This window comes from Salvelinus fontinalis, chromosome 6 (assembly GCF_029448725.1).
Source record: "Salvelinus fontinalis isolate EN_2023a chromosome 6, ASM2944872v1, whole genome shotgun sequence".
NCBI classification, from domain to species: Eukaryota; Metazoa; Chordata; class Actinopteri; order Salmoniformes; family Salmonidae; genus Salvelinus; species Salvelinus fontinalis.
The window spans coordinates 54221979-54249848 of NC_074670.1; the positions used below are offsets into that span (position 1 = coordinate 54221979).

Genomic DNA, 27870 nt, shown 5'->3' on the forward strand with positions numbered 1-27870 from the left:
GAGTGCTGCGTCAGATGACCTAGCCTCCACAATCACCCAACCTCAACCCAATTGAGATGGTTTGGGATGAGTTGGACCGCAGAGTGAAGGAAAAGCAGCCAACAAGTGCTCAGCATATGTGGGAACTTCTTCAAGACTGTTGGAAAAGCATTCCTCATGAAGCTGGTTAAGAGCATGCCAAGAGTGTGCAAAGCTGTCATCAAGGCAAAGGGTGGCTACTTTGAAGAATCTCAAATATAAAAAAATATTTTGATTTGTTTAACACTTTATTGGTTCCTACATGATTCCATATGTGTATTTCAGTTTTGATGTCTTCGCTATTATTCTACAAGGTGTGACCAAACTTTTGACTGGTGCTGTGTATATATATATATATATATATATATATATATATATATATATATATATATATATATATATATATATATATATATATATATATACACACACACACATATATATTAGCGTAGTACAACTGTATCAGTTCATCATAAGCCCAAAAGTATTTGCATTTACATGTAAGTCATTTAGCAGGCGCTCTTATCCAGAGCGACTTACAAATTGGAAAGTTCATACATATTCATCCTGGTCCCCCCCGTGGGAATTTAACCCTGGTCCCCCCGTGGGAAATGAACCCACAACCCTGGCGTTGCAAGCGCCATGCTCTACCAACTGAGCCACACGGGAGCATGTGCATGAAATATGGTTAGATTGCTTGTATTTTCATCCTCTCAGCACCAGTAGTAGTAGCAGTTGTTTTGGTCTCTGCCTCTCACACCTAGTTTGAACCTGTTCCATGATTTGTGTTAATGCACTGATGTATCTTTCACCTGTTTAAATGTTTGTCATTCATGAGCTTTTATTTTAAACAAACACCTACTCCGAGATGGGCTTTTCCATTAAAATAGGGGCATATGCCTAATGACTAAATAGCAGGTAGACATTTAAGCTGGCGAACATCCCAGTGGCCACAATACTAATCAGAACCTACTGCCCCAACACTGGACAACAGATGGACAACAGTCCCTTTAGTGTGTGTGTGTGTGTGTGTGTGTGTGTGTGTGTGTGTGTGTGTGTGTGTGTGTGTGTGTGTGTGTGTGTGTGTGTGTGTGTGTGTGTGCGTGTGTGTAAATATGCATGTATTCTGTTGTTGTGTGTTCCTCCTCCACCCCCCTCTCCTTTGACACTATATTGTTTATTGGACAGTGCTGCTGCCCCCTAGTGGTGGGTCTCTGTGCCGCACACTAACGAAACCCAACACTGAGCGGGTAAGGGGAAGGTGGTTTGATGTCCAGGCTGCTCACTCACCCGATGTACTGCAGTGGATGGCTCTGGTGAATGACAATCCTGCACGTGGGACAGGTGTTGTTCTCCTCAAGGTACTTCACTAGACAGCTTCTGCAGACTGGAAGACACGCAGAGAGACACGCCCCTTCCATGATCAGCATTATGGGTGTCTTGTTCTCCTATCTTTTTAGGTTCTAAAAAAGTGAAGCTTTTTGGAGAGAGAGCTTTTCGGACAATGTGAGTCTCGTTGCTTGGTTGTGAGAGAAATTCATTTTCACCAGAGGATTATGATGAAAGCTGTCCACTGTACACTCTACATTGACATTTGGTAAATGAAGACTTTCCACGTGTGGTACAATGGCTCCCTCTAGGGCATGACTGACCTACTACATTACTTGCATTGCCACTGACATTCACGCAAATACATCTCTATCATTACTACAACTACTTTGTGGGGGAGGTTTGCTTGATTGTTGTGACAATTACACTTTATTGCGACAATGAAAATGTATATTCTTGTATGAAAACTTATGCATGAAGCCCTCATAAAGATACAAGAGCAGCGTTACTATCTGAAGACTGTGTATGAGCGCCATCGGCAGGTACTCACAGGTGTGTAAGCACTCCGTGACAGTAGTGGCATCTATCAGGTACCCCTCACACAGGCGACAAGTGATGTGGGCGTTGATGTCCCACAACTTGATCTTCCTGGTTAGTGTCTCAGGGTTCTGGGGAGAAGAAGGACAAAAAAACATGCTGAGTCCAAACTCAAGTTGTTCCGTTTTGTTTATTTTTCTACATTCTAAGGGTAACCTCCCAATTCAGTTTTGACAAAAGACTAAAAGATAAAGACCTGTCAACTGTCCAACTCATTTGTTTCAAGGTCATGCAGAGTACTGCTTTGTACACAGTGCCTTCAGAAAGTATTCATACCCCTTGACTTAATCCCCATTTTGTGGTGTTACAGACTGAATTGTGTGTTCACACCCATCTACACACAATACCCCATAACGACGAAGTGAAAACATGTTTTTAGAAAGCTTTGCAAATGTTTTGAAAACTAAATACAGAAATATCTCATTTACATAAGTATTCACACCCGAGTCAATAACATCCCCTTTGATAACGATTACAGTCTTTTTGGGTAAGTCTCTTAAGAGCTTTCCACACCAGGATTGTGCAACATTTGCACATTATTCTTTTTCCAATTCTTCAAGCTCTGTCAGATTGGTTGTTGATCATTGCCAGACAGCCATTTTCAAGACTTGCCATAGACTTTAATGCCGATTTAAGTCAAAATTGGAACTAGGCCACTAAGGAACATCAATGTAGTCTTGGTAAGCAAGTCCAGTGTATATTTGGCCTTGTGTTTTAGGTTATTGTCCTGCTGAAAGGTGAATTTGTCTCCCAGTGTCTGTCGGAAAGCAGACTGAACCAGGTTTTCCTTTAGGATTTTGCCTGTGCTTAGCTCTATTCAGTTTTCATTTAATCCCCCCAAAAACTCCCTAGTCCTTGCCGATGATAAGCAAACCCATAACATGATGCAGCCACCACCATGATTTTGCACATCTGTCTTATTGCAAACAGGATGCATGTTTTGTAATATTTCAATTCTATACAGGCTTCCAACTTTTCACTCTGTCATTTAGCTTAGCATTGTGGAGTAACTACAATGTTGTTGATTCAACCTCAGTTTTCTCCAATCAGTCATTAAATTCTGTAACTGTGTTACGATCAACATTGGACTCATGGTGAAATCCCTGAACGGTTTCCTTCCTCTCCGGCAACTGAGTTTGAAAGTAACTTTTGTTGTAACTGGGTGTATTGATACACCATCCAAAGTGTAATTAATAACTTCACCATGCTCAAAGGGATATTCAATATCTGCTTTTTTTATTTTTACCCATCTACCAATAGGGGCCCTTCTTTGCGAGGCATTGGAAATCCTCCCTGTCCTTTGTGGTTGAATGTGGGTTTGAAATTCAGTGCTCGACTGAGGGACCTTACAGACAATTGTATGTATGTACAGAGATGAGGTAGTCATTCAAAAATCATGTTAAACACTATTATTGCACACAGAGTCCATGTAACTTATTATGTGACTTGTTAAGCACATTTCTACTCCTGAACTTATTTAGACTTGCCATAACAAAGGAGTTGAATACTTATTGACTCAAGACATTTCAGCTTTTCATTTATTTATTTTTTGTAAAAATGTCTAAAAACATAATTCCACTTTGATATTATGGGCTATTGTTTGTAGGCCAGCGACACAAAATCTCAATCCATTTTAAATTCAGGCTGTAACAACAAAATGTGGAAAAGTTCAAGGGGTGTGAACACTTACTGAAGGCACTATAGAGAGACAGACGGACGGACGGACGGACGGACGGACAGACAGGCAGGCAGGCAGGCAGGCAGGTAAACAAGCAGTCAGGCAGGCAGGTAGGCAAACAAGCAGTCAGTCAGACAGACAGAGGCAGAGACATGAAACTCCATTCATGCTGGGTGATTGTCTTGGCTTACCCCTAATGCCGCCATGTGTTGACTGGGGATGATTTGGCAGCCACGTCTCTTCCTGCAGGCACGAGGTGGTGTTAGCTCCGCATCATGGATGCCCTTTCATGTGGCTAGGAGAGAACACAGAAAGACAACATCACGATTAGAATTCTTTGTGTTCTACAGCAGTGGTGGTTCCCCCAAAGTCCCTTGTACCATGGGATAAAACAGTGTTTCTAGCCCAGGGTCCTCCAACTCCTATCCTGGAGAGCAGTGTTGGAATACCGACGTGTTACCATTGGACTGGAACAAAAGCCTGTAGTCACCCAGCAGCTATTCAGGACAGGAGTTAAAGAGGCTCATTCTAGCCTTATCCCAATCATGAACTAAACTGAGACCAGACAAATATTGGAGCACAGAATTTATCTGCCTGATATCAGGCTTATCTTGAACTGCAACCGCTTAAGAGTTGGCTGGGACCCACCATTTTTTGGGACACTGCTCTACAGACCTGAAATGAACCTGGGAAAGTGCTCAGACTATTGAAACAACATTTATACAATGAGACCGTTGTATGGAGTGGAGACGTCCCTGAATTCATGTAACAAAATAAGAACCATATTTAAAGTAACTTCAGATCCAGTAAAGCCTAAAAATAAACATCGGACCTAACATTTCCAGGAGAAAAAGTCGTGTCCCCACATGACACGAGGACTGACGTATTGCAGTACTTAGTCACTCTATTAGACAGAGGCCTTGAGATTTACTACCCATTCTGAGCCAGAACGCCACTCTATTAGAAATAGGCCTAGAGATTCACTACCCATTCTGAGCCAGAACGCTTTGAGTTGTGAGCTCCAAAAACCTCTTTGACTTGGCATGAAACGGACTCCCACTGCCTTTTCTAGCCTATTGATCTTAAATGTGAATTCTCTTTTACTCGGTCTGGGACAATACAAGTCTGCCTGTGTGCTTTTGTCTGCTCACCAGACCATGGCATTAGTCCACTTACTCCATTGAGGTGAGTGAAGGAAGGCTGCTGAGCATCTATTAGGGGTTCTCTATCACCTGGGCTGCGTACCAAATCATGTAGCACAGTTGCTGTAACAGTTGCCAGACTGTCAGGGTTGAACAAGTGCATTCAGTTGCAGAGCACTTGCAAGTGCGTTGGCAGGACGTGTTTACATCCTGCCGTATCAAAATGACCCAGGACGTGTTTACATCCTGCCGTATCAAAATGACCCAGGGCGTGTTTAGATCCTGCCGTATCAAAATGACCCAGGACGTGTTTACATCCTGCCGTATCAAAATGACCCAGGGCGTGTTTACATCCTGCCGTATCAAAATGACCCAGGACGTGTTTACATCCTGCCGTATCAAAATGACCCAGGGCGTGTTTAGATCCTGCCGTATCAAAATGACCCAGGACGTGTTTACATCCTGCCGTATCAAAATGACCCAGGGCGTGTTTACATCCTGCCGTATCAAAATGACCCAGGACGTGTTTACATCCTGCCGTATCAAAATGACCCAGGACGTGTTTACATCCTGCCGTATCAAAATGACCCAGGACGTGTTTACATCCTGCCGTATCAAAATGACCCAGGACGTGTTTACATCCTGCCGTATCAAAATGACCCAGGGCGTGGTTACATCCTGCCGTATCAAAATGACCCAGGACGTGTTTACATCCTGCCGTATCAAAATGACCCAGGGCGTGTTTACATCCTGCCGTATCAAAATGACCCAGTGTTTACATTCTGCCGTATCAAAATGACCCAGGACGTGTTTACATCCTGCCGTATCAAAATGACCCAGGACGTGTTTACATCCTGCCGTATCAAAATGACCCAGTGTTTACATCCTGCCGTATCAAAATGACCCAGTGTTTACATCCTGCCGTATCAAAATGACCCAGTGTTTACATCCTGCCGTATCAAAATGACCCAGTGTTTACATCCTGCCGTATCAAAATGACCCAGTGTTTACATCCTGCCGTATCAAAATGACCCAGTGTTTACATCCTGCCGTTTCAAAATGACCCGGGACGTGTTTACATCCTGCCGGATCAAAGGACCCAGTGTTTACATCCTGCCGTATCAAAATTACCCAGTGTTTACATCCTGCCGTATCAAAATGACCCGGTGTTTACATCCTGCCGTATCAAAATGACCCAGTGTTTACATCCTGCCGTATCAAAATGACCCAGTGTTTACATCCTGCCGTATCAAAATGACCCAGTGTTTACATTCTGCCGTATCAAAATGACCCAGTGTTTACATCCTGCCGTATCAAAATGACCCAGTGTTTACATCCTGCCGTATCAAAATGACCCAGTGTTAACATCCTGCCGTATCAAAATGACCCAGTGTTAACATCCTGCCGTATCAAAATGACCCAGGACGTGTTTACATCCTGCCGTATCAAAATGACCCAGTGTTAACATCCTGCCGTATCAAAATGACCCAGGACGTGTTTACATCCTGCCGTATCAAAATGACCCGGGACATGTTTACATCCTGCCGTATCGAAATGACCCAGTGTTTACATCCTGCCGGATCAAAATGACCCAGTGTTTACATCCTGCCGTATCAAAATGACCCAGTGTTTACATCCTGCCGGATCAAAATGACCCAGTGTTAACATCCTGCCGTATCAAAATGACCCAGGACGTGTTTACATCCTGCCGTATCAAAATGACCCAGTGTTAACATCCTGCCGTATCAAAATGACCCAGGACGTGTTTACATCCTGCCGTATCAAAATGACCCGGGACATGTTTACATCCTGCCGTATCAAAATGACCTAGTGTTTACATCCTGACGTATCAAAATGACCCAGTGTTTACATCCTGCCGTATCAAAATGACCCAGTGTTTACATCCTGCCGTATCAAAATGACCCAGTGATTACATCCTGCCGTATCAAAATGACCCAGTGTTTACATCCTGCCGTATCAAAATGACCCAAGACGTGTTTACATCCTGCCGTATCGAAATGACCTAGTGTTTACATCCTGCCGTATCAAAATGACCCAATGTTTACATCCTGCCGTATCAAAATGACCCAGTGTTTACATCCTGCCGTATCAAAATGACCCAGTGATTACATCCTGCCGTATCAAAATGACCCAGTGTTTACATCCTGCCGTATCAAAATGACCCAGGACGTGTTTACATCCTGCCGTATCAAAATGACCTCGTGTTTACATCCTGCCGTATCAAAATGACCCAGTGTTTACATTCTGCCGTATCAAAATGACCCAGTGTTTACATCCTGCCGTATCAAAATGACCCAGTGTTTACATCCTGCCGTATCAAAATGACCCAGTGTTTACATCCTGCCGTATCAAAATGACCCAGTGTTTATATCCTGCCGTATCAAAATGACCCAGTGTTTATATCCTGCCGTATCAAAATGACCCAGTGTTTACATTCTGCCGTATCAAAATGACCCAGTGTTTACATCCTGCCGTATCAAAATGACTCAGTGTTTACATCCTGCCGTATCAAAATGACCCAGTGTTTATATCCTGCCGTATCAAAATGACCCAGTGTTTACATCCTGCCGTATCAAAACGACCCAGTGTTTATATCCTGCCGTATCAAAATGACCCAGTGTTTACATCCTGCCGTATCAAAATGACCCAGTGTTTACATCCTGCCGTATCAAAATGACTCAGTGTTTACATCCTGCCGTATCAAAATTACCCAGTGTTTAAATCCTGCCGTATCAAAAGGACCCAGTGTTTACATCCTGCCGTATCAAAATGACCCAGTGTTTACATCCTGCCGTATCAAAATGACCCAGTGTTTACATCCTGCCGTATCAAAATGACCCAGTGTTTACATCCTGCCGTATCAAAATGACCCGGTGTTTACATCCTGCCGTATCAAAATGACCCAGTGTTTACATCCTGCCGTATCAAAATGACCCAGTGTTTACATCCTGCCGTATCAAAATGACCCAGTGTTTACATTCTGCCGTATCAAAATGACCCAGTGTTTACATCCTGCCGTATCAAAATGACCCAGTGTTTACATCCTGCCGGATCAAAATGACCCAGTGTTAACATCCTGCCGTATCAAAATGACCCAGGACGTGTTTACATCCTGCCGTATCAAAATGACCCAGTGTTTACATCCTGCCGGATCAAAATGACCCAGTGTTAACATCCTGCCGTATCAAAATGACCCAGGACGTGTTTACATCCTGCCGTATCAAAATGACCCAGTGCTAACATCCTGCAGTATCAAAATGACCCAGGACATGTTTACATCCTGCCGTATCAAAATGACCTGGGACATGTTTACATCCTGCCGTATCAAAATGACCCAGTGTTAACATCCTGCCGTATCAAAATGACCCAGGACGTGTTTACATCCTGCCGTATCAAAATGACCCGGGACATGTTTACATCCTGCCGTATCGAAATGACCTAGTGTTTACATCCTGACGTATCAAAATGACCCAGTGTTTACATCCTGCCGTATCAAAATGACCCAGTGTTTACATCCTGCCGTATCAAAATGACCCAGTGATTACATCCTGCCGTATCAAAATGACCCAGTGTTTACATCCTGCCGTATCAAAATGACCCAAGACGTGTTTACATCCTGCCGTATCGAAATGACCTAGTGTTTACATCCTGCCGTATCAAAATGACCCAGTGTTATCACATCCTGCCGTATCAAAATGACCCAGTGTTTACATCCTGCCGTATCAAAATGACCCAGTGATTACATCCTGCCGTATCAAAATGACCCAGTGTTTACATCCTGCCGTATCAAAATGACCCAGGACGTGTTTACATCCTGCCGTATCAAAATGACACAGTGTTTACATCCTGCCGTATCAAAATTACCCAGTGATTACATCCTGCCATATCAAAATGACCCAGGACGTGTTTACATCCTGCCGTATCAAAATGACCTCGTGTTTACATCCTGCCGTATCAAAATGACCCAGTGTTTACATTCTGCCGTATCAAAATGACCCAGTGTTTACATCCTGCCGTATCAAAATGACCCAGTGTTTACATCCTGCCGTATCAAAATTACCCAGTGTTTACATCCTGCCGTATCAAAATGACCCAGTGTTTATATCCTGCCGTATCAAAATGACCCAGTGTTTATATCCTGCCGTATCAAAATGACCCAGTGTTTACATTCTGCCGTATCAAAATGACCCAGTGTTTACATCCTGCCGTATCAAAATGACTCAGTGTTTACATCCTGCCGTATCAAAATGACCCAGTGTTTATATCCTGCCGTATCAAAATGACCCAGTGTTTACATCCTGCCGTATCAAAACGACCCAGTGTTTATATCCTGCCGTATCAAAATGACCCAGTGTTTACATCCTGCCGTATCAAAATGACCCAGTGTTTACATCCTGCCGTATCAAAATGACTGTAACGGCGATCCTCCTCCTCTCCATCTTCGGAAAAGGAGGAGTATTGAGGGAACCAAGGCGCAGCGAAGTTTGAATACATAATGATTTATTAAAGAAACAAAATAGACAAAGACGAAAACGAACTATACTGGATATAACTAACAAAATAACAAAACGATGTAGACTGACCTAAACATGAGAACTTACATAGACACGAAGAACGCACAAATAGGAAACAGACTACATAAACCGAAACAGTCCCGTGTGGTACGAAATAACATACAGACACGGAAGACAATCACCCACAAACAAACAGTGAGAACACCCTACCTAAATATGACTCTTAATTAGAAGAGAACGCAAAACACCTGCCTCTAATTAAGAGCCATACCAGGCAACCAAAACCAACATAGAAACAGATAACATAGACTGCCCACCCAAAACACATGCCCTGACCTAAACACATACAAAAACAACATAAAACAGGTCAGGACCGTTACAATGACTCAGTGTTTACATCCTGCCGTATCAAAATTACCCAGTGTTTACATCCTGCCGTATCAAAAGGACCCAGTGTTTACATCCTGCCGTATCAAAATGACCCAGTGTTTACATCCTGCCGTATCAAAATGACCCAGTGTTTACATCCTGCCGTATCAAAATGACCCAGTGTTTACATTCTGCCGTATCAAAACGACCCAGTGTTTATATCCTGCCGGATCAAAGGACCCAGTGTTTACATCCTGCCGTATCAAAATGACCCAGTGTTTACATCCTGCCGTATCAAAATGACCCAGTGTTTATATCCTGCCGGATCAAAGGACCCAGTGTTTACATCCTGCCGGATCAAAATGACCCAGTGTTTACATCCTGCCGTATCAAAATGACCCAGTGTTTACATCCTGCCGTATCAAAATGACCCAGTGTTTACATCCTGCCGTATCAAAATTACCCAGTGTTTACATCCTGCCGTATCAAAAGGACCCAGTGTTTACATCCTGCCGTATCAAAAGGACCCAGTGTTTACATCCTGCCGTTTCAAAATGACCCAGTGTTTACATCCTGCCTTATCAAAATGACCCAGTGTTTACATCCTGCCATATCAAAATGACCCAGTGTTTACATCCTGCCATATCAAAATGACCCAGTGTTTACATCCTGCCATATCAAAATGACCCAGTGTTTACATCCTGCCATATCAAAATGACCCAGTGTTTACATCCTGCCATATCAAAATGACCCAGTGTTTACATCCTGCCATATCAAAATGACCCAGTGTTTACATCCTGCCATATCAAAATGACCCAGTGTTTACATCCTGCCGTATCAAAATGACCCAGTGTTTACATCCTGCCGTATCAAAATGACCCAGTGTTTACATCCTGCCATATCAAAATGACCCAGTGTTTACATCCTGCCATATCAAAATGACCCAGTGTTTACATCCTGCCATATCAAAATGACCCAGTGTTTACATCCTGCCGTATCAAAATGACCCAGTGTTTACATCCTGTGTTTTGTTCACTACTGGGTTGTATTTACTACTTGCTTTCAATGACATTTTTCTCAAGACCTGTTCGACTCCGGACCAAGCCTCTTACAGAGACAACTGAAAGAGAGTGCTTCATCAATGAATGTACGACAATTCAAAGTTGATAAGACGATAAGGGCAATTCCACGGTACCGGAATTACGCTTTGACTCAGATTTTTCACTTTAAAATGTATGCCAAACAAAAAACATTGACTTCAAAGTTTAACAAACCATACAACTAGAGTTCTATGCACAAGGACTTTCACAAAAACACATTTACTGGAAGAACTGTGCAAATGCAAAGTTTGGTAACAGAATTACTGTAAAATCTACCTCAATTTTTTATGTGACCATGTTTTCCAGAAACTCTGTTAAATATCTGCTCCCAATTAAGATTCAAAAACATCTGCTGAAAGAATGACACCTTGAGTTTGCAAAAAATATTTTGGTTGTTGATCTACAGTAGGTGAAGTGGATTTACACCCGGTAACGGAATTATAGTAACAGTATTACATCATGGGTCCCTGATCTGTACTATACAGAAATGCATAATTCTGGATATGAATGTCATTCTCTTCATGGTGATGTATCTCGAAATAGGTACACAAACGTAGTAATATGGAATATCCTTATTTTGCATATTTGGGTATTATTCTAAACACTGGCATTTATTGTAATGGCCTCCGCCCCCCAAAAAAGACCACATTTGAAACAATCTGAACCAATCATAGACGTCTACGTTTCACAAGTTTGGACATCACAGTAGAGCACAGTACAGCCCAGCACTGAACAACACAGCACAGTAGAGCACAGTACAGCCCAGCACTGAACAACACAGCACAGTACAGCCCAGCACTGAACAACACAGCACAGTAGAGCACAGTACGGCCCAGCACTGAACAACACAGCACAGTAGAGCACAGTACAGCCCAGCACTGAACAACACAGCACAGTAGAGTTCAGTACATTGTACTTTACTCTTCTCTAGTGTGCTCTAGTGTACTGAACTATACTGTACAGTACTATAATGTACTCTACTTTCCTTTACTGTACTGTTCTCTATTGTGATCTACTGTAAGTGTACTGTCCTATGCTGTCCAAACTTGTGAAACATCGACGTCTATGATTGGTTCGGATTTGGTCCGGCCTGGGCGGACTGACCAAATTTCAACCACTTTCCAACCAACATCCACGGATGTCCAGTGTCAGTCGGTGCTCAGTAGGTAAGGCTGCTGGTTACAGTAAATGGAAAGAGGGTAGGTGGTAGGTGTCAGTAAGAGCTGGGAGAAGTGGCATTAACTGGAGAGAGAGAGAGAGAAGAGCGAGTTGGAGAGTGAGAGGGAGGAGTTGTCCAGACTGTTTTCACAGCCTTGCTTTGACCACCAGATAACAGAAAGACAAAGAAAATAGTTATGAGCTGAACATAACAGTATGCGAGTGGAAGGGAAGACAGTAGCAGGTGACCCAACAGTGGTTTGTGACTACTATGATTGGAGCCAATTTCTTTGCAGTAATTTGATTCCAGATTTTTCTGTAATTCACTTAATAATTCATAAACAAACTTGATATCTTTAAAAACACAAACAGAATTACAAGGCTGTCACGTTCCTGACCTGTTTTCTGTTGTTTTGTATGTGTTTAGTTGGTCAGGACGTGAGCTGGGTGGGAATTCTATGTTGTGTGTCTAGTTTGTCTGTTTCTATGTCAGCCTGGTGTGGGTTCTCAATCAGAGACAGATGGTAGTCGTTGTCTCTGATTGAGACTCATATATAGGAGGCTTGTTTTGAGTTGGGATTTTGTGGGTGTTTGTTACCTGTCTCTGTGTTTGTGTTCTGCACCAGATAGGTCTGTATCGGTTTTGCACATTTGTTATGTTGTAGGTTGTTTGTAGTGTTTCACTTGTGTTTGTATTAAACATGTTTAACACTAGCCGCGCTGCATTTTGGTCCTCTCCTTCACTCCTGGAAAACCTTTACAGAAACACCCACCAAACCCGGACCAAGCAGCGTGGCTACGGGCAGCGACAGCAGGAGCAGAGAAAGGAGGAATGGACATGGGAAGACGTTTTGGACGGCAAGAGTTGCTACACATGGGAGGAGATCCTGGCTGGAAGGGATCGCCTCCCATGGGAGCAGCTGGAGGCAGTTAGGAGAGCAGAGGCATCCGGAGAGAGGAACCGGAGTTATGAAGGTACGCGGCTAGCACGGAAACCCGAGAGGCTCACCCAAAAATTTCTTGGGGGGGGGGGTAAAGGGGAGTGTGGCGAAGCCGGGTTGGATACCTGAGCCAACTCCCCGGGCTTACCGTGGAGTGAGAGGGCGTCGTACTGGTCAGACACCGTGTTATGCGGTGAAGCGCACGGTGTCCCCAGTACGCGTGCTTAGCCCAGTGCGGGCTATTCCACCTTGCCGCACTGGGAGGGCTAGGTTGGGCATCGAGCTGGATGTCATGAAGCCGGCCCAACGTATCTGGCCTCCAGTACATCTCCTCGGGCCGGCGTACATGGCATCAGCCTTACGTCTGAGCCATCCGTCTGCCCAGCGCCGTCTGAGCCATCCGTCTGCCCAGCGCCGTCTGAGCCATCCGTCTGCCCAGCGCCGTCTGAGCCATCCGTCTGCCCAGCGCCGTCTGAGCCATCCGTCTGCCCAGCGCCGTCTGAGCCATCCGTCTGCCCAGCGCCGTCTGAGCCATCCGTCTGCCCAGCGCCGTCTGAGCCAGTCCGGAGCTGCCCTTCAGTCCGGAGCCAGTCCGGAGCTGCCCTTCAGTCCGGAGCCAGTCCGGAGCTGCCCTTCAGTCCGGAGCCAGTCCGGAGCTGCCCTTCAGTCCGGAGCCAGTCCGGAGCTGCCCTTCAGTCCGGAGCCAGTCCGGAGCTGCCCTTCAGTCCGGAGCCAGTCCGGAGCTGCCCTTCAGTCCGGAGCCAGTCCGGAGCTGCCCTTCAGTCCGGAGCCAGTCCGGAGCTGCCCTTCAGTCCGGAGCCAGTCCGGAGCTGCCCTTCAGTCCGGAGCCAGTCCGGAGCTGCCCTTCAGTCCGGAGCCAGTCCGGAGCTGCCCTTCAGTCCGGAGCCAGTCCGGAGCTGCCCTTCAGTCCGGAGCCAGTCCGGAGCTGCCCTTCAGTCCGGAGCCAGTCCGGAGCTGCCCTTCAGTCCGGAGCCAGTCCGGAGCTGCCCTTCAGTCCGGAGCCAGTCCGGAGCTGCCCTTCAGTCCGGAGCTGCCCTTCAGTCCGGAGCTGCCCTTCAGTCCGGAGCTGCCTTCCAGTCCGGAGCCAGTCCGGAGCTGCCTTCCAGTCCGGAGCCAGTCCGGAGCTGCCCTTCAGTCCGGAGCTGCCCTTCAGTCCGGAGCTGCCTTCCAGTCCGGAGCCAGTCCGGAGCCAGTCCGGAGCTGCCTTCCAGTCCGGAGCCAGTCCGGAGCTGCCTTCCAGTCCGGAGCCAGTCCGGAGCTGCCTTCCAGTCCGGAGCCAGTCCGGAGCTGCCTTCCAGTCCGGAGCTGCCTTCCAGTCCGGAGCTGCCTTCCAGTCCGGAGCTGCCTTCCAGTCCGGAGCTGCCCCTCTGTCCGGAGTTGTCTCCTCTATTGTAGAGGGGAGTTGGTGAAGGTTCCTGGACCATGGTCGGGGGCGAGGGTCGCCACTCAAGGGACGCTAAGGAGGTGGACAAAGACAATGGTGGAGTGGTGCCCTCGTCCACCGCCGGAGCCGCCACCGCGGACAGATGCCCACCCAGACCCTCCCCTTGAGTTTTAGGGGTGCGCCCGGAGTTCGCACCTTGAGGGGGGGGTTCTGTCACATTCCTGACCTGTTTTCTGTTTTGTATGTGTTTAGTTGGTCAGGACGTGAGCTGGGTGGGAATTGTATGTTGTGTGTCTAGTTTGTTTGTTTCTATGTCAGCCTGGTGTGGGTTCTCAGAGACAGATGGTAGTCGTTGTCTCTGAGACTCATATATAGGAGGCTTGTTTTGTGTTGGGATTTTGTGGGTGTTTGTTACCTGTCTCTGTGTTTGTGTTCTGCACCAGATAGGTCTGTATCGGTTTTGCACATTTGTTATGTTTGTAGTGTTTCACTTGTGTTTGTATTAAACATGTTTAACACTAGCCGCGCTGCATTTTGGTCCTCTCCTTCACCCCTGGAAGAAAACCTTTACAAAGGCAATGATTCTTGAAATTACAGAAGGTAAACAATTTATCTTTCTTGTTGATATTATTTGACAGGGGTCTTTATTGTCTTTTGATGTATTTCTGATACGTTTTACGGCTTTTTCTGGTCGACGTTTTCTAAGAGTCCTTTTCCACCTGTTTGACCATTAATCAAAGCCTTTGCTTTTTCCCAATGGGTGGAAAATGGCAGAAATGTGTATATATGCCTTAATTTCTCAAATATAGACTCTTAGCTTTTATTTGACACCCAAATTGACATGATCCTATGAACCTCCCATGTATAAATGAAGGTTCGGTTGAACCGCAACACCTGCAGGTTCCTGACGGAGGCACAGTCATTCAACACGACACTGGATGTCAGAGAACATCACATTGACCCACCATTGACAAGTCGATCTAGCCAATCTAGAGTGAATGCTTGTCCAAACTGCTCTGAGTGAACTGGGCCTATAACTAATGTCGTCCTCAATACACAGGCAACGTGATTGATGCTGAAATAGGTCCTCTTTATCCCTTAGCCAGAAATGAGTGTGGTAGAGGTGACTCATGACGGATGTGCAATGGTGTTTCAAGCACGCCACAGCTTTTCAATTGCCGATTCAGAGGAAAACACTGCAGGTTGATTCAGAATGTTTACGCTGTATCTAAGGTGCTAATGCATAAAACAAACAAACTCTGTAAGCGGTTCCTCTCAGGAAGTCACGTCATTGGATCTTGAGGCAAAACCACACATGTCCTTAAAACACAGCGTGAACATCCTGAGTGATTCCTTTGTGTCTTTGTCCTTTATCTGTAATGGATTGAATTTGAGCATTTCCTGGTTGCATCAAAGTCTGTTACAACACTATATACCATATATTAATAGCCATTTAGCAGATGCTTTTATCCAAAGCAACTCATGTGTGCATACATTTCCCATATGGGTGCCCGCAGTGGGAATTGAAACCATGACTCTTGGTGTTGCAAGAGCTCTAATGACTGAGCCACGCAGGACCAACCATCTCTGGTTGGATAACAGTAAAACGTCAAGATAGTCAAGGTAAGATAATGGATTCTTTTAGTTTTTTCTCCAGATCATGAATCTGAGAACATTGATATTTTATGACAAAACATCACTGTACTGTACACAGACTGTGATAAAAGTCACAGCAGTCTACTTTATTATGAGACAGGAGTGTAAAGGAGCATTTATATCTTGTTTTGCTTGGCTACAACATGAGGATCTTTGTTTTTGTAGATCTGTGTCTGGTGTCAAAGAGCCTCAAAGGTTCGGCAGCATGAAAGACGGCTGACTTATAGGAATACTAGGATCAGTTGAGTTACAACATGTCAGATCTGTTAGAGTGAGGGAAAGGTATAGCATTGTTGGACATTTTGAATTTTGAATGCACACATTATAGGCCTACTACATTATAGACATAAATGTCACATAAATGTTCCTGATCTATAAGATGAGAACATCCACATAATGCAGTATTGAGTAAAACCATAACTGCACAGTGCACCGCAACTTGTAGCTCGTATCAGTCTTCGATTTACAATAGAATTTTCAATTTCAATTTTGTATCATCTGAAAATTCAATGAAAGTGAGTTGCTAAAGTCAAATGTTGTCTCATAGAATAGCCTATATGATACAATGATAGAATAAATAAATCAAATAAACTCATTTGAATCTGGGTGAGAGGTTTTACATAGAGTTAGCCTAGTGAGGACTAGACCACACTGCCTGCTAACAGAAATAGGCTAGCAGTGGTGGATGGAGAGTGAATCCATTTCAAATCAATAACATTTTGACGGCATCAATTTTGATTTAAACAAAACTTTTCATATATGTTTGCCCATGGAAGAAGTGGTCAGAAAGTGACTTTTTGGACCTGAATGGCAAAACATTCACGAGATAGAGGTGCTCAAGTGGACCCGTTTTGCATACCCCACCCTACAATGAGACATCCATGTCTTCATCATTGGAAAAGAGAAACGGTTGAGTTTGATATCATTTAGTGTGTGGTCAAACAATTGTATTATTTCTTGAACATTTTATACATTTTTTATAAAAATTGACAGTTTTACATCTTTAACGACAATTATCTAAAAACACGTCAACTCTGTTGTAGCTTAGACCCTATTTCACATAATTTGAGGTGTTTGTGCTGTGCCAACCATCAGTTTAGAGACAACATGTTCTTGAATACAGCTGGGTGTCATTTCAATCATAGAAATAGAATGAATAGAATGGACCTTTCCCTTCAGACCACTGCAATTGGACTGGTACACCATTGAAATGTACATTTAATTGAAATTTTACCTTCTAATTACTACCACAAAGATGAACGCCGGTCCACCCACCATCGAATGTCAACATGGGGGGGCAGGGTAGCCTAGTGGTTAGAGCTTTGGGCTAGTGGGGGCGGCAGGGTAGCCTAGTGGTTAGAGCGTTGGGCTAGTAACCGAAAGATTGCAAGTTCAAATCCCCGAGCTGACAAGTTACAAATCTGTCGTTCTGCCCCTGAACAAGGCAGTTAACCCACTGTTCCTAGGCCGTCATTGAAAATAAGAGTTTGTTCTTAACTGACTTGCCTAGTTAAAAAAAAAAAAAAGGTTAAATGTAAGTCGCTCTGGATAAGAGCGTCTGCTAAATGATGTAAACATAAATGGTAATGTCTGCAGTGATGTAAAGTACTGAAGTAAAAATACTTGAAAGTACTACTAAAGTAGTTTTTGGGGGTATCTGTACTTTACTATTTATATTTTTGACAACTTTTACTTTACTTAACTACATTCCTAAAGAGAATTAAGTACACTGCTCAAAAAAATAAAGGGAACACTAAAATAACACATCCTAGATCTGAATGAATGAAATATTCTTATTAAATACTTTTTTCTTTACATAGTTGAATGTGCTGACAACAAAATCACACAAAAATGATCAATGGAAATCAAATTTATCAACCCATGGAGGTCTGGATTTGGAGTCACACTCAAAATTAAAGTGGAAAACCACACTACAGGCTGATCCAACTTTGATGTAAAGTCCTTAAAACAAGTCAAAATGAGGCTCAGTAGTGTGTGTGGCCTCCACGTGCCTGTATGACCTCCCTACAACGCCTGGGCATGCTCCTGATGAGGTGGCGGATGGTCTCCTGAGGGATCTCCTCCCAGACCTGGACTAAAGCATCCGCCAACTCTTGGACAGTCTGTGGTGCAACGTGGCGTTGGTGGATGGAGCGAGACATGATGTCCCAGATGTGCTCAATTGGATTCAGGTCTGGGGAACGAGCGGGCCAGTCCATAGCATCAATGCCTTCCTCTTGCAGGAACTGCTGACACACTCCAGCCACATGAGGTCTAGCATTGTCTTGCATTAGGAGGAACCCAGGGCCAACCGCACCAGTATATGGTCTCACAAGGGGTCTGAGGATCTCATCTCGGTACCTAATGGCAGTCAGGCTACCTCTGGCGAGCACATGGAGGGCTGTGCGGCCCCCAATGAAATGCCACCCCACACCATGACTGACCCACCGCCAAACCGGTCATGCTGGAGGATGTTGCAGGCAGCAGAACGTTCTCCACGGCGTCTCCAGACTCTGTCACATGTGCGTGTGAACCTGCTTTCATCTGTGAAGAGCACAGAGCGCCAGTGGCGAATTTGCCAATCTTGGTGTTCTCTGGCAAATGCCAAACGTCCTGCACGGTGTTGGGCTGTAAGCACAACCCCCACCTGTGGACGTCGGGCCCTCATACCACCCTCATGGAGTCTGTTGCTGACCGTTTGAGCAGACACATGCACATTTGTGGCCTGCTGGAGGTCATTTTGCAGGGCTCTGGCAGTGCTCCTCCTTGCACAAAGGCGGAGTTAGCAGTCCTACTGCTGGGTTGTTGCCCTCCTACGGCCTCCTCCACGTCTCCTGATGTACTGGCCTGTCTCCTGGTAGCGCCTCCATGCTCTGGACACTACGCTGACAGACACAGCAAACCTTCTTGCCACAGCTCGCATTGATGTGCTATCCTGGATGAGCTGCACTACCTGAGCCACTTGTGTGGGTTGTAGACTCCGTCTCATGCTACCACTAGAGTGAAAGCACCGCCAGCATTCAAAAGTGACCAAAACATCAGCCAGGAAGCATAGGCACTGAGAAGTGGTCTGTGGTCACCACCTGCAGAACCACTCCTTTATTGGGGGTGTCTTGCTAATTGCCTATGATTTCCACCTGTTGTCTATTCCATTTGTACAACAGCATGTGAAATTTATTGTCAATCAGTGTTGCTTCCTAAGTGGACAGTTTGATTTCACAGAAGTGTGATTCACTTGGAGTTACATTGTGTAGTTTAAGTGTTCCCTTTATTTTTTTGAGCAGTGTATTTTGAATGCTTAGCAGGACAATAAAATGGTCTAATTCACACACTTATCAAAAGAACATCCCTGGTCATCCCTACCGTTTTTAGATAATTGATGTTAAAAGGTTAAAAAAGTATGGATTGTTTTTATTTTAAATCCTAGAAATGATACAATAGTTTGACAACGCTGTTTGTCACCTTTCAAATGATACCAATCTCAACCGTCAAAATCTCAATCTCCTCCAGTGATGAAGACATGGATGTCTCATGGTAGGGTGGGGTTTGCAAAACGGGTCAACTTTGAGCACCTCTATCTCATGAATGTTTTATTATTTCGGGTCCAAAAAGTAACTTTCTGACCACTTCTACAAAGGGCAAATATGTATGGAAGGTTTCATTTAAAATCAAAAGGGGTGCAGTCAAAAAGTTATTGAATTCTAATGGATTTACCCTAGAGAGTTCATTTCAGGGTACAACAGCTTGAAGAGTTCAAAGTGCCCTGACTTGACCCTGAGGTGAGCCGATAGGGTGGATCATGTGTCATATCTAAGTTAATAGGAACCTCATAAAGCCTTGCCTGGTGCAGACCATGCTCATGCAGAATGACACACACACACACACACAATACTAGAGATGTATTTCTCAGAAAGAAATAAAGGCTAAGCCTGTAGGTCTACACAAACACGCGCACACACATCCAGTCATTGATGGGTTGTGTGTCAATGCTGATGATGGCATACACACAGAAACAGACACACACACACATTGGCATCACAATGAGCCCCTGTTGGCAGCCTGTGGGCAGTGGAGTGTTTGGGTCCAGTGTAGACCGGGTGCCAGCCTGAGAGTCGGACACTGAGGCCTGTTTCAACAGAGAGAGCCAGGATGCATTGGATTCACTTCAAAAACACACACACGCACGTTCATTCGCGCGTGCGCACACACACACACTGTTTATTATACCCTTCTAAATACTCTGAAGATCCTGACTCGTGAATGAGAGTTGGTGCCAGTAGGGACAGACAGACAATACAAGTGATCAAAAGTGAAGCAAGCTGCACTAACGTGATGGGATGCCAGAAGGCCTTCTTTTATGTAGTGCATTTAGGCCCGAGCTGATTCCCTGGTCAGTTTATGTACGGAGTAAGGCATTGGACAGTGGTTGCTGTAGTTTGAAAAAATGGAACCCATCTCGGCTAGCGCATAGAACACAGACATAATCAAGGAGACACACAGACATTATCAAGGAGAAGAAACCCTTACATCATCATCACGATGATGGCGCCGACAGAGATGGTCGCCTCACTTCGCGTTCTTAGGAAACTATGCAGTATTTTGTTTTTTTTATGTATTATTTCTTACACTGTTACACCAGGAAATCTTAAGTCTTATTACAAACAGCCGGGAGGAACTATTGGATATAAGAGCAACGTCAACTTACCAACATTACGACCTGGAATACAACTTTCCCGAAGCGGATCCTCTGTTTGGACCAAAACCCAGGACAATGGATCGGATCCCAGTAGGCGACCCAAAACAACGGAGCTGCAGAAGGGGCAGACGGAGCGGTCTTCTGGTCAGGCTCCGTAGACGGGCACACCGCCCACCGCTCCCGAGTATACTACTCGCCAATGTCCAGTCTCTTGACAACAAGGTAGATGAAATTCGAGCAAGGGTTGCCTTCCAGAGAGACATCAGAGATTGTAATATTCTCTGTTTCATGGAAACATGGCTCACTCGGGATACGTTATCAGAGTCGGTACAACCACCCGGGTTCTTCACGCATCGCGCCGACAGAAACAAACATCTCTCTGGTAAGAAGAAGGGCGTGGGTGTATGCCTTATGATTAACGAGTTGTGGTGCTATCATAACAACATACAGGAACACAAGTCATTTTGTTCACCTGACCTAGAATTCCTTACAATCAAACGCCGACCGCATTATCTACCAAGAGAATTCTCTTCGATTATAATCACAGCCGTGTATATCCCCCCCAAGCAGACACCTCGACGGCCCTGAAAGAACTTCATTGGACTCTATGCAAACTGGAAACGACGTACTCGCTAATCTGAAAACAAGGCTCCCTAAATTTTATCAGCATATCGAATGCTCGACCCGGGCTGGCAAAAATTCTGGATCATTGCTACTCTAACTTCCGCGACGCATACAAAGCCCTCCCTCGCAAGGCAATCAAACAAGCTAAGCATCAGTACGGAGACAAAGTACAGTCACAATTCAACAACTCGAGACACGAGACGTATGTGGCAGGGTCTACAGTCAATCACGGATTACAAAAAGATAACCAGCCCCGTCGCAGACAGCGATGTCTTGCTCCCAGACAAACTACACAACTTCATAGCTCACGTTGAGGACAATACAATGCCATTGATGTGGCCCGCTACCAAAACCTGCGTGCTCTCATTCACCGCAGCCAACATGTTAACCCTCGCAAGGCTGCATGCCCAGACGGCATCCCTAGCCGCGTTCTCAGAGCATGCGCAGACCAGCTGGCTGGTGTGTTTACGGACATATTCAATCAATCCCTATCCCAGTCTGCTGTTCACACATGCTTCAAGAGGGACACCATTGTTCCTGTTCCCAAGAAAGCTAAGGTAACTGAGCTAAACGACTGTAGCATTCACTTCCGTCATCACGAAGTGCTTTGAGTGACTAGTCAAGGATCATATCTACCTGACACCCTAGACCCACTCCAATTTGCTTACTGCCCCAATAGGAACACAGACGACGCAATCACAATCCCACTGCACACTGCCCTAACCCATCTGGACAAGAGAAATACCTATGTAAGAATGCTGTTCATCGATTACAGCTCAGCATTTAACACCATAGTACCCTCCAAACTCGTCATTAAGCTCGAGACCCTGGGTCTCGACCTGCCCTGTGCAACTGGGTCCTGGACTTTCTGACGTGCCGCCCCCAGGTGGTGAGGGTAGGAAACAACATCTCCACCCCTCTGATCCTCAACACTGGGGCCCCACAAGGGTGCGTTCTCAGCCCTCTCCTGTACTCCCTGTTCACCCATGACTACGTGGCCATGCACGCCTCCAACTCAATCATCAAGTTTGCAGACGACACTACAGTGGTAGGCTTGATTACCAACAATGGCGAGACAGCAAGGGAGGAGGTGAGGGCCCTCGGAGTGTGGTGTCAGGAAAATAACCTCACACTCAACATCAACAAAACAAAGGAGATGATCGTGGACTTCAGAAAACAGCAGAGGGAGCACCCCCCTATCCACATCAACGGGACAGTAGTGGAGAAGGTGTAAAGTTTTAAATTCCTCGGCGTACACATCACGGAAAACTGAAATGGTCCACCCACACAGACAGTGTGGTGAAGAGCGCCTCTGCAACAGCGCCTCTTCAACCTCAGGAGGCTGAAGAAATTTGGCTTGTCACCAAAAACACTCACAAACTTTTACAGATGCACAATCGAGAGCATCCTGTCGGGCTGTATCACCGCCTGATACGGCAACTGCACCGCCCACAACCGTCAGGATCTCCAGAGGGTAGTGATGGTCTGCACAATGCATCACCGGGGCAAACTACCTGTCCTCCAGGACACCTACACCACTCGATGTCACAAGAAGGGCAAAAAGATCATCAAGGACAACAACCACCCGAGCCACTGCCTGTTCACCCCGCTATCATCCAGAAGGTGAGGTCAGTACAGGTGCATCAAAGTACAGTCATCACTAACATTGAGTGGCTGCTGCCAACATACTGCCTCAAATCTCTAGCCACTTTAATAATTCAAAATTGGATGTAATAAATGTATCACAAGTCACTTTAAACAATGCCACTTTATATCATGTTTACATACCCTACATTACAGGAGGAGGGGGTAAGGAACAAACAAGCCATGTTGTTCTCTTCCATTAACTTAGTAGCACAGACCATCAGCTAAAAACTTTGTTTAAGAGAACTTTGTGGGCCTCCCGAGTGGAGCAGAGGTCTAAGGCATTGCATCGCAGTGCTAGAGGCATCACTACAGACCTGGGTTAGATCCCAGGCTGTATTACAACCGGCCGTGATTGGGAGTCCTACAGGGTGGCGGACAATTGGCCCAGCATCGTCCGGGTTAGGAGAGGGTTTGGCCCAGCATCGTCCGGGTTAGGAGAGGGTTTGGCCCAGCATCATCCGGGTTAGGAGAGGGTTTGGCCCAGCATCGTCCGGGTTAGGAGAGGGTTTGGCTGGGGGAGCTTATATTTCCACTTATGAAGTCTATCCTAAACTAATTGTTACTTTAAAGATTGTCTGGCATGACACAAACTAAACCATGGCTAGTGTTCCAGTTAAGGCTCTATGTTCAGATACACTTGACGAGGCCAGTTGGTGTTATTTAAGCTAATGGAAGGCTATGGCCTTTCAGCATTAATGTAGCCTTAATAAATAATTTTCTTGAAACACATGACAAAAACAGGATGAATGATTGTTCATCAGTTCATTTCAAGGTGTGTTTGTTATGTCTTTTGAACTGGTATAGGCTTGGTTGTAGGTGGACAGTGCATCAACAATCTCACATTTGGACATGCAGTCAAAAATTATTTGATCAAGACAACTTTCACTCGCTTTAAAAAAAAAAGGTCATTTTTGTGACTTCTAGTATAAAACAGTTGTGTTTCGGGCTGCCATGGCCTTTCGTTTTAATTAGTAAAGTACATGCCGGGCATGATCCCGCTGAATTCAACCTGTCAGTGTCAGTCAGCCTCCTTAGGTCCAAGTGGCCTCTCTACTGACCCATAGGGGAATGACACCACTGACCCACGAGTAAAGTAATAACTTGCTATAGAGTCTGGCACCTGAGAGTTCCCTTTAGGTCACTCCACCCTAAATGGGTGCAGCAGTGCAAGGACTAGTGTGATGACACAGGGTGCTTGACTGTGGATAAAGAGTTTGAAGCAATGAGAACAATGAGAGAGAGAGAGTAGAGAGCAGCCATCTGAAGGTTCTATATATCCTTCTCGAGAGCAGGAAACAAAGAAATGTGTTGTATGTAAACACTGTAATGATTTTGTGCAGTCCTCTTGCCATTGTTTAAAAAAAAACAGAGCTATGTTAAACGTTAGACTTCAACACCTCCACAAAAAGGCTGTTGTAAACTAACACGTCTTAAAACGGAACCTTCAATACAGACGTTACACCATTAGAAATTGGAACCGGCCCTATATAAGCAAGTCACAACCTATTCGGTTCATGAACACAGCCGAAACATCCAATTTGAACATTTTAGCCCGTCTGAAAGCTAACACACAGTTGAATCGTCATTGAGTCTGTATTTGGTAGACTAGCCGTTGCCCCACACAATTGTCACAGATGTTTCTCAAATAAATCGTATTTGTCTGTTACTTTGACTGAAATTAAGGGAGAACTTTACATTGCAACACAGACTAAAGTGGGAATAACATGGCAATAGTGTGGTAACAAGTTAAAGTGACACACTGAACATGTATTCCTCTCAGACGTCCAGAAGACCATAGGACGTAGGGTCTAGTGTGTGATTTGGGATTGGGTAACTTGAATTGCTTCACACAGCCTTCACATTACCAATCTCAAATTGGCTGAATTGACAAGTGTATCTGGATTCAGTCCAGTGCCCATCAGTAAGCTAGAATTCAGAGATGTGGCTAAATGCATGAATGATAGGCCATATTCCACGGCTTGGGGAAACACTAACAGGCTATAGGCCCATCTGCCAAACTTAGTAAGTAACAGCCAGTGGATCTAAAATCAGTAGTTGTTCCTTTGATCAAGCCATGAGGTCGAAGGAATTGTCCGTAGAGCTCCAAGACAGGATTGTGTCGAGGCACAGATTTGGGGAAGGGTACCAAAACATTTCTGCAGCATTGAAGGTCTCCAAGAACACAGTGGCCATCATTCTTAAATGGAAGATGTTTGGAACCACCAAGACTCTTCCTAGAGCTGGCCGCCAGGCCAAACTGAGCAGTCGGGGAGAAGGGCCTTGGTCAGGGAGGTGACCAAGAACCCAATGGTCACTCTGACAGAGCTCCAGAGTTTCTCTGTGGATGGGAGAATACTCCAGAAGGACAACCATTTCCACACCACTCCACCAATCAGGCCTGTTTGGTAGAGTGGCCAGACGGGAGCCACTCCTCAGTAAAAGGCACATGACAGCCCTCTTGGAGTTTTCCGAAAGGCACCTAAAGACTCTCAGACCATGAGAAACAAGATTCCCTGGTCTGATGAAACCAAGATTGAACTCTTTGGCCTAAATGCCAAGCGTCACTTCTGGAGGAAACCTGGCACCATCCCTACGGTGAAGCATGTTGGTGGCAGCATCATGCAGTGGGGATGTTTTTCAGCAGCAGGGACTGGGAAACTAGTCAGGACTGAGGCAAAGATGAACGAAGCAAAGTACTGAGAAATCCTTGATGAAAACCTGCTCCAGAGCGCTCAGGACTTCAGACTGGGGAGAAGGTTCACCTTCCAACAGGACAACGATCCTAAGCACACAGCCAAAACAACGTAGGAGTGGCTTCGTGACAAGTCTCTGAATGTCCTTGAGTGGCCCAGAAGGAGCCCAGACTTGAACCCGATCTAACATCTCTCGAGAGACCTTAAAATAGCTGTGCAGCAACGCTCCCCATCCAACTTGACAGAGCTTGAGAGGATCTGCAGAGAAGAATGTGAGAAACTACACAAATACAGGTGTGCCAAGCTTGTAGCGTCATATCCAAGAAAACTCAAGGCTGTAATCGCTGTCAAAGGAGCTTCAACAAAGTACTGAGTAAAGGGTCTGAATGCTGATATTTAAATCACCCCCCCCCCCCCCCCCCCAATAAATTTGCAATATTTTAACTGTTTTTGCTTTGTCATTATGGGGTATTGTATGTAGAGAACAAAAAAACAATTCAACAAGTTTTAGAATATGGCTGTAATTTAACAAAATGTGGAAAAAGTCAAGGCGTCTGAATACTTTCCAAAGGCACTGTATGTCAAACCATGTGTGTGTGTTAAACGACTGAATTTACTTACATAACCTGTTGTGTGAACCAGTTCTCGATATGTTTCTAAGGCTGTGACAATACCAGTATCGCATTATTTTTTTCCATTGCAAAAATGAAAACACAAAGCAGACCTAACTCTTCAGTCCTTTAAAAACCTGCTGGATGTAAAATATTGTGTGCTGTAGTTTGGAAAATAAATACATGTGACTCTGGTTTACAACATAATGATGTTTGTTTCCAACATTAGGGCTGTTTTCATAAAGAAGTTAAACCTGCTTTGTGTTTTGTTTCCTTGCTACGATACTAACAAGTATCGCGATACTGGTATCGTCCCGGCACTAATGTTGACATACAACAGCAACAGTCAGGGAAGTAAACTGTTACAGTTAGGACCTACTTCCCTCTACGGGTGTAATCCTAATCCCCTCTACGGGTGTAATCCTAATCCCCTCACGAGTGTAGAAAAAGTGACAGGCCAACACAGGTCTGGTTTTATTCACAAAATGAATAGGCCTTGTCATTCACCAGGTCTATAACAACATTATGTGTTACCATTTTCTTGTGTCTGTGTATGCTGACATAATTTCAAGAAGGGGTGTAGTGAGATATGGTTCAAGGGGGTGATGTCTAGTTTATGGTTCATCTGTTGTTTTGCTCTGCTGGTCACTGATTGTGGATTATCATTATTACCAACAGTCAACACACCTTGACAAAGAATGTGGTATGGAATAGAACTTTATTGAACGGACCCTAATCTCAAAATGTTGGTGGATTCCCCAAATGATTTGGAATTTGGCATTTCGGTCAAATGTATTTAGGTGGTAGGCCCTTGTATACTGACCAAAACCCCTCAACCTCATTACAATGTAATAACTACAATGTAACAACGAGGTTGATGTCATAGTGGGCTAATTACAGCGTTACCACGGGTATAAGAGCAACTTTACACATGGACTATTCTATACACTGCTGGTAATACTAGCCATAGCATCATGGACAGAGAAAACAACACAAAGATGTAGCCTAATGGCCAGTATTTACACCACCGTCGACGGGCAATCAACACCTTCATGTGGAATTTTTGTAAGGCTACTGTGTTCCTTTGTAAAGTGTGAGTGGATTTGTTAGAAAAGCCTGTTCATAACAAAGGCTGTTATGAAGAGAAATACAGCTTTCTTTATTGCTCTAATGATACTGTCTCATTGATTGAGTGGACAAGAGATCCTGATCAACAACCCTCAACATAGCCAATGAATGGCTCTCTGCAATTCTTCCCTGATTACCACATTTGCATAACCTATGTCAACCAGGAATGAAGAAGCTGTTCATGTTGAGATAGATTTATGATTTACAGGTTAAGTAACATAGAGAATATTGGCTAGTAATAAGTTGAGGATGTTTGTGCCTGCCTGCCTTTGTGATCTACCTTTTGTTATTATGCAACAGTAAAAAACCATTGAATCCCTATATAGGCTGAAGCCAGGAAAACCCACCTAAGTTTAGCTTGTTATAGCCACTTGGCTATTGTGGCTTGTCCCTCAGAGCAATTGACATATTGCTGTCCCTTATTACAAGACATCAATCTAGCTACCAAAAGAGAGAGACTTGTTGGCTCGACCCTTCACCAAAATCCCACAATGTCACTGTTCCATACAGTTAGATGGGGGCGAAATAGCTCCTAAAAATCAT

General features: G+C 44.8%; 1 protein-coding gene across 1 annotated transcript in view; it reads right to left on the reverse strand.

The window, feature by feature from the left end:
• LOC129858147 (polycomb group RING finger protein 3-like) overlaps positions 1 to 27870 on the reverse strand; it is a 45578-nt gene that overhangs the window by 17095 nt on the left and 613 nt on the right. Inside the window, exons 2-4 of the mRNA XM_055927152.1 lie at positions 3814 to 3917; positions 1898 to 2015; positions 1309 to 1405 (exon numbers count right to left, since the gene is read on the reverse strand). Of these exons, the coding sequence (XP_055783127.1) occupies positions 1309 to 1405; positions 1898 to 2015; positions 3814 to 3828 (230 nt within the window). The 5' untranslated portion in view covers positions 3829 to 3917. The remainder of the gene's footprint in view (positions 1 to 1308; positions 1406 to 1897; positions 2016 to 3813; positions 3918 to 27870) is intronic.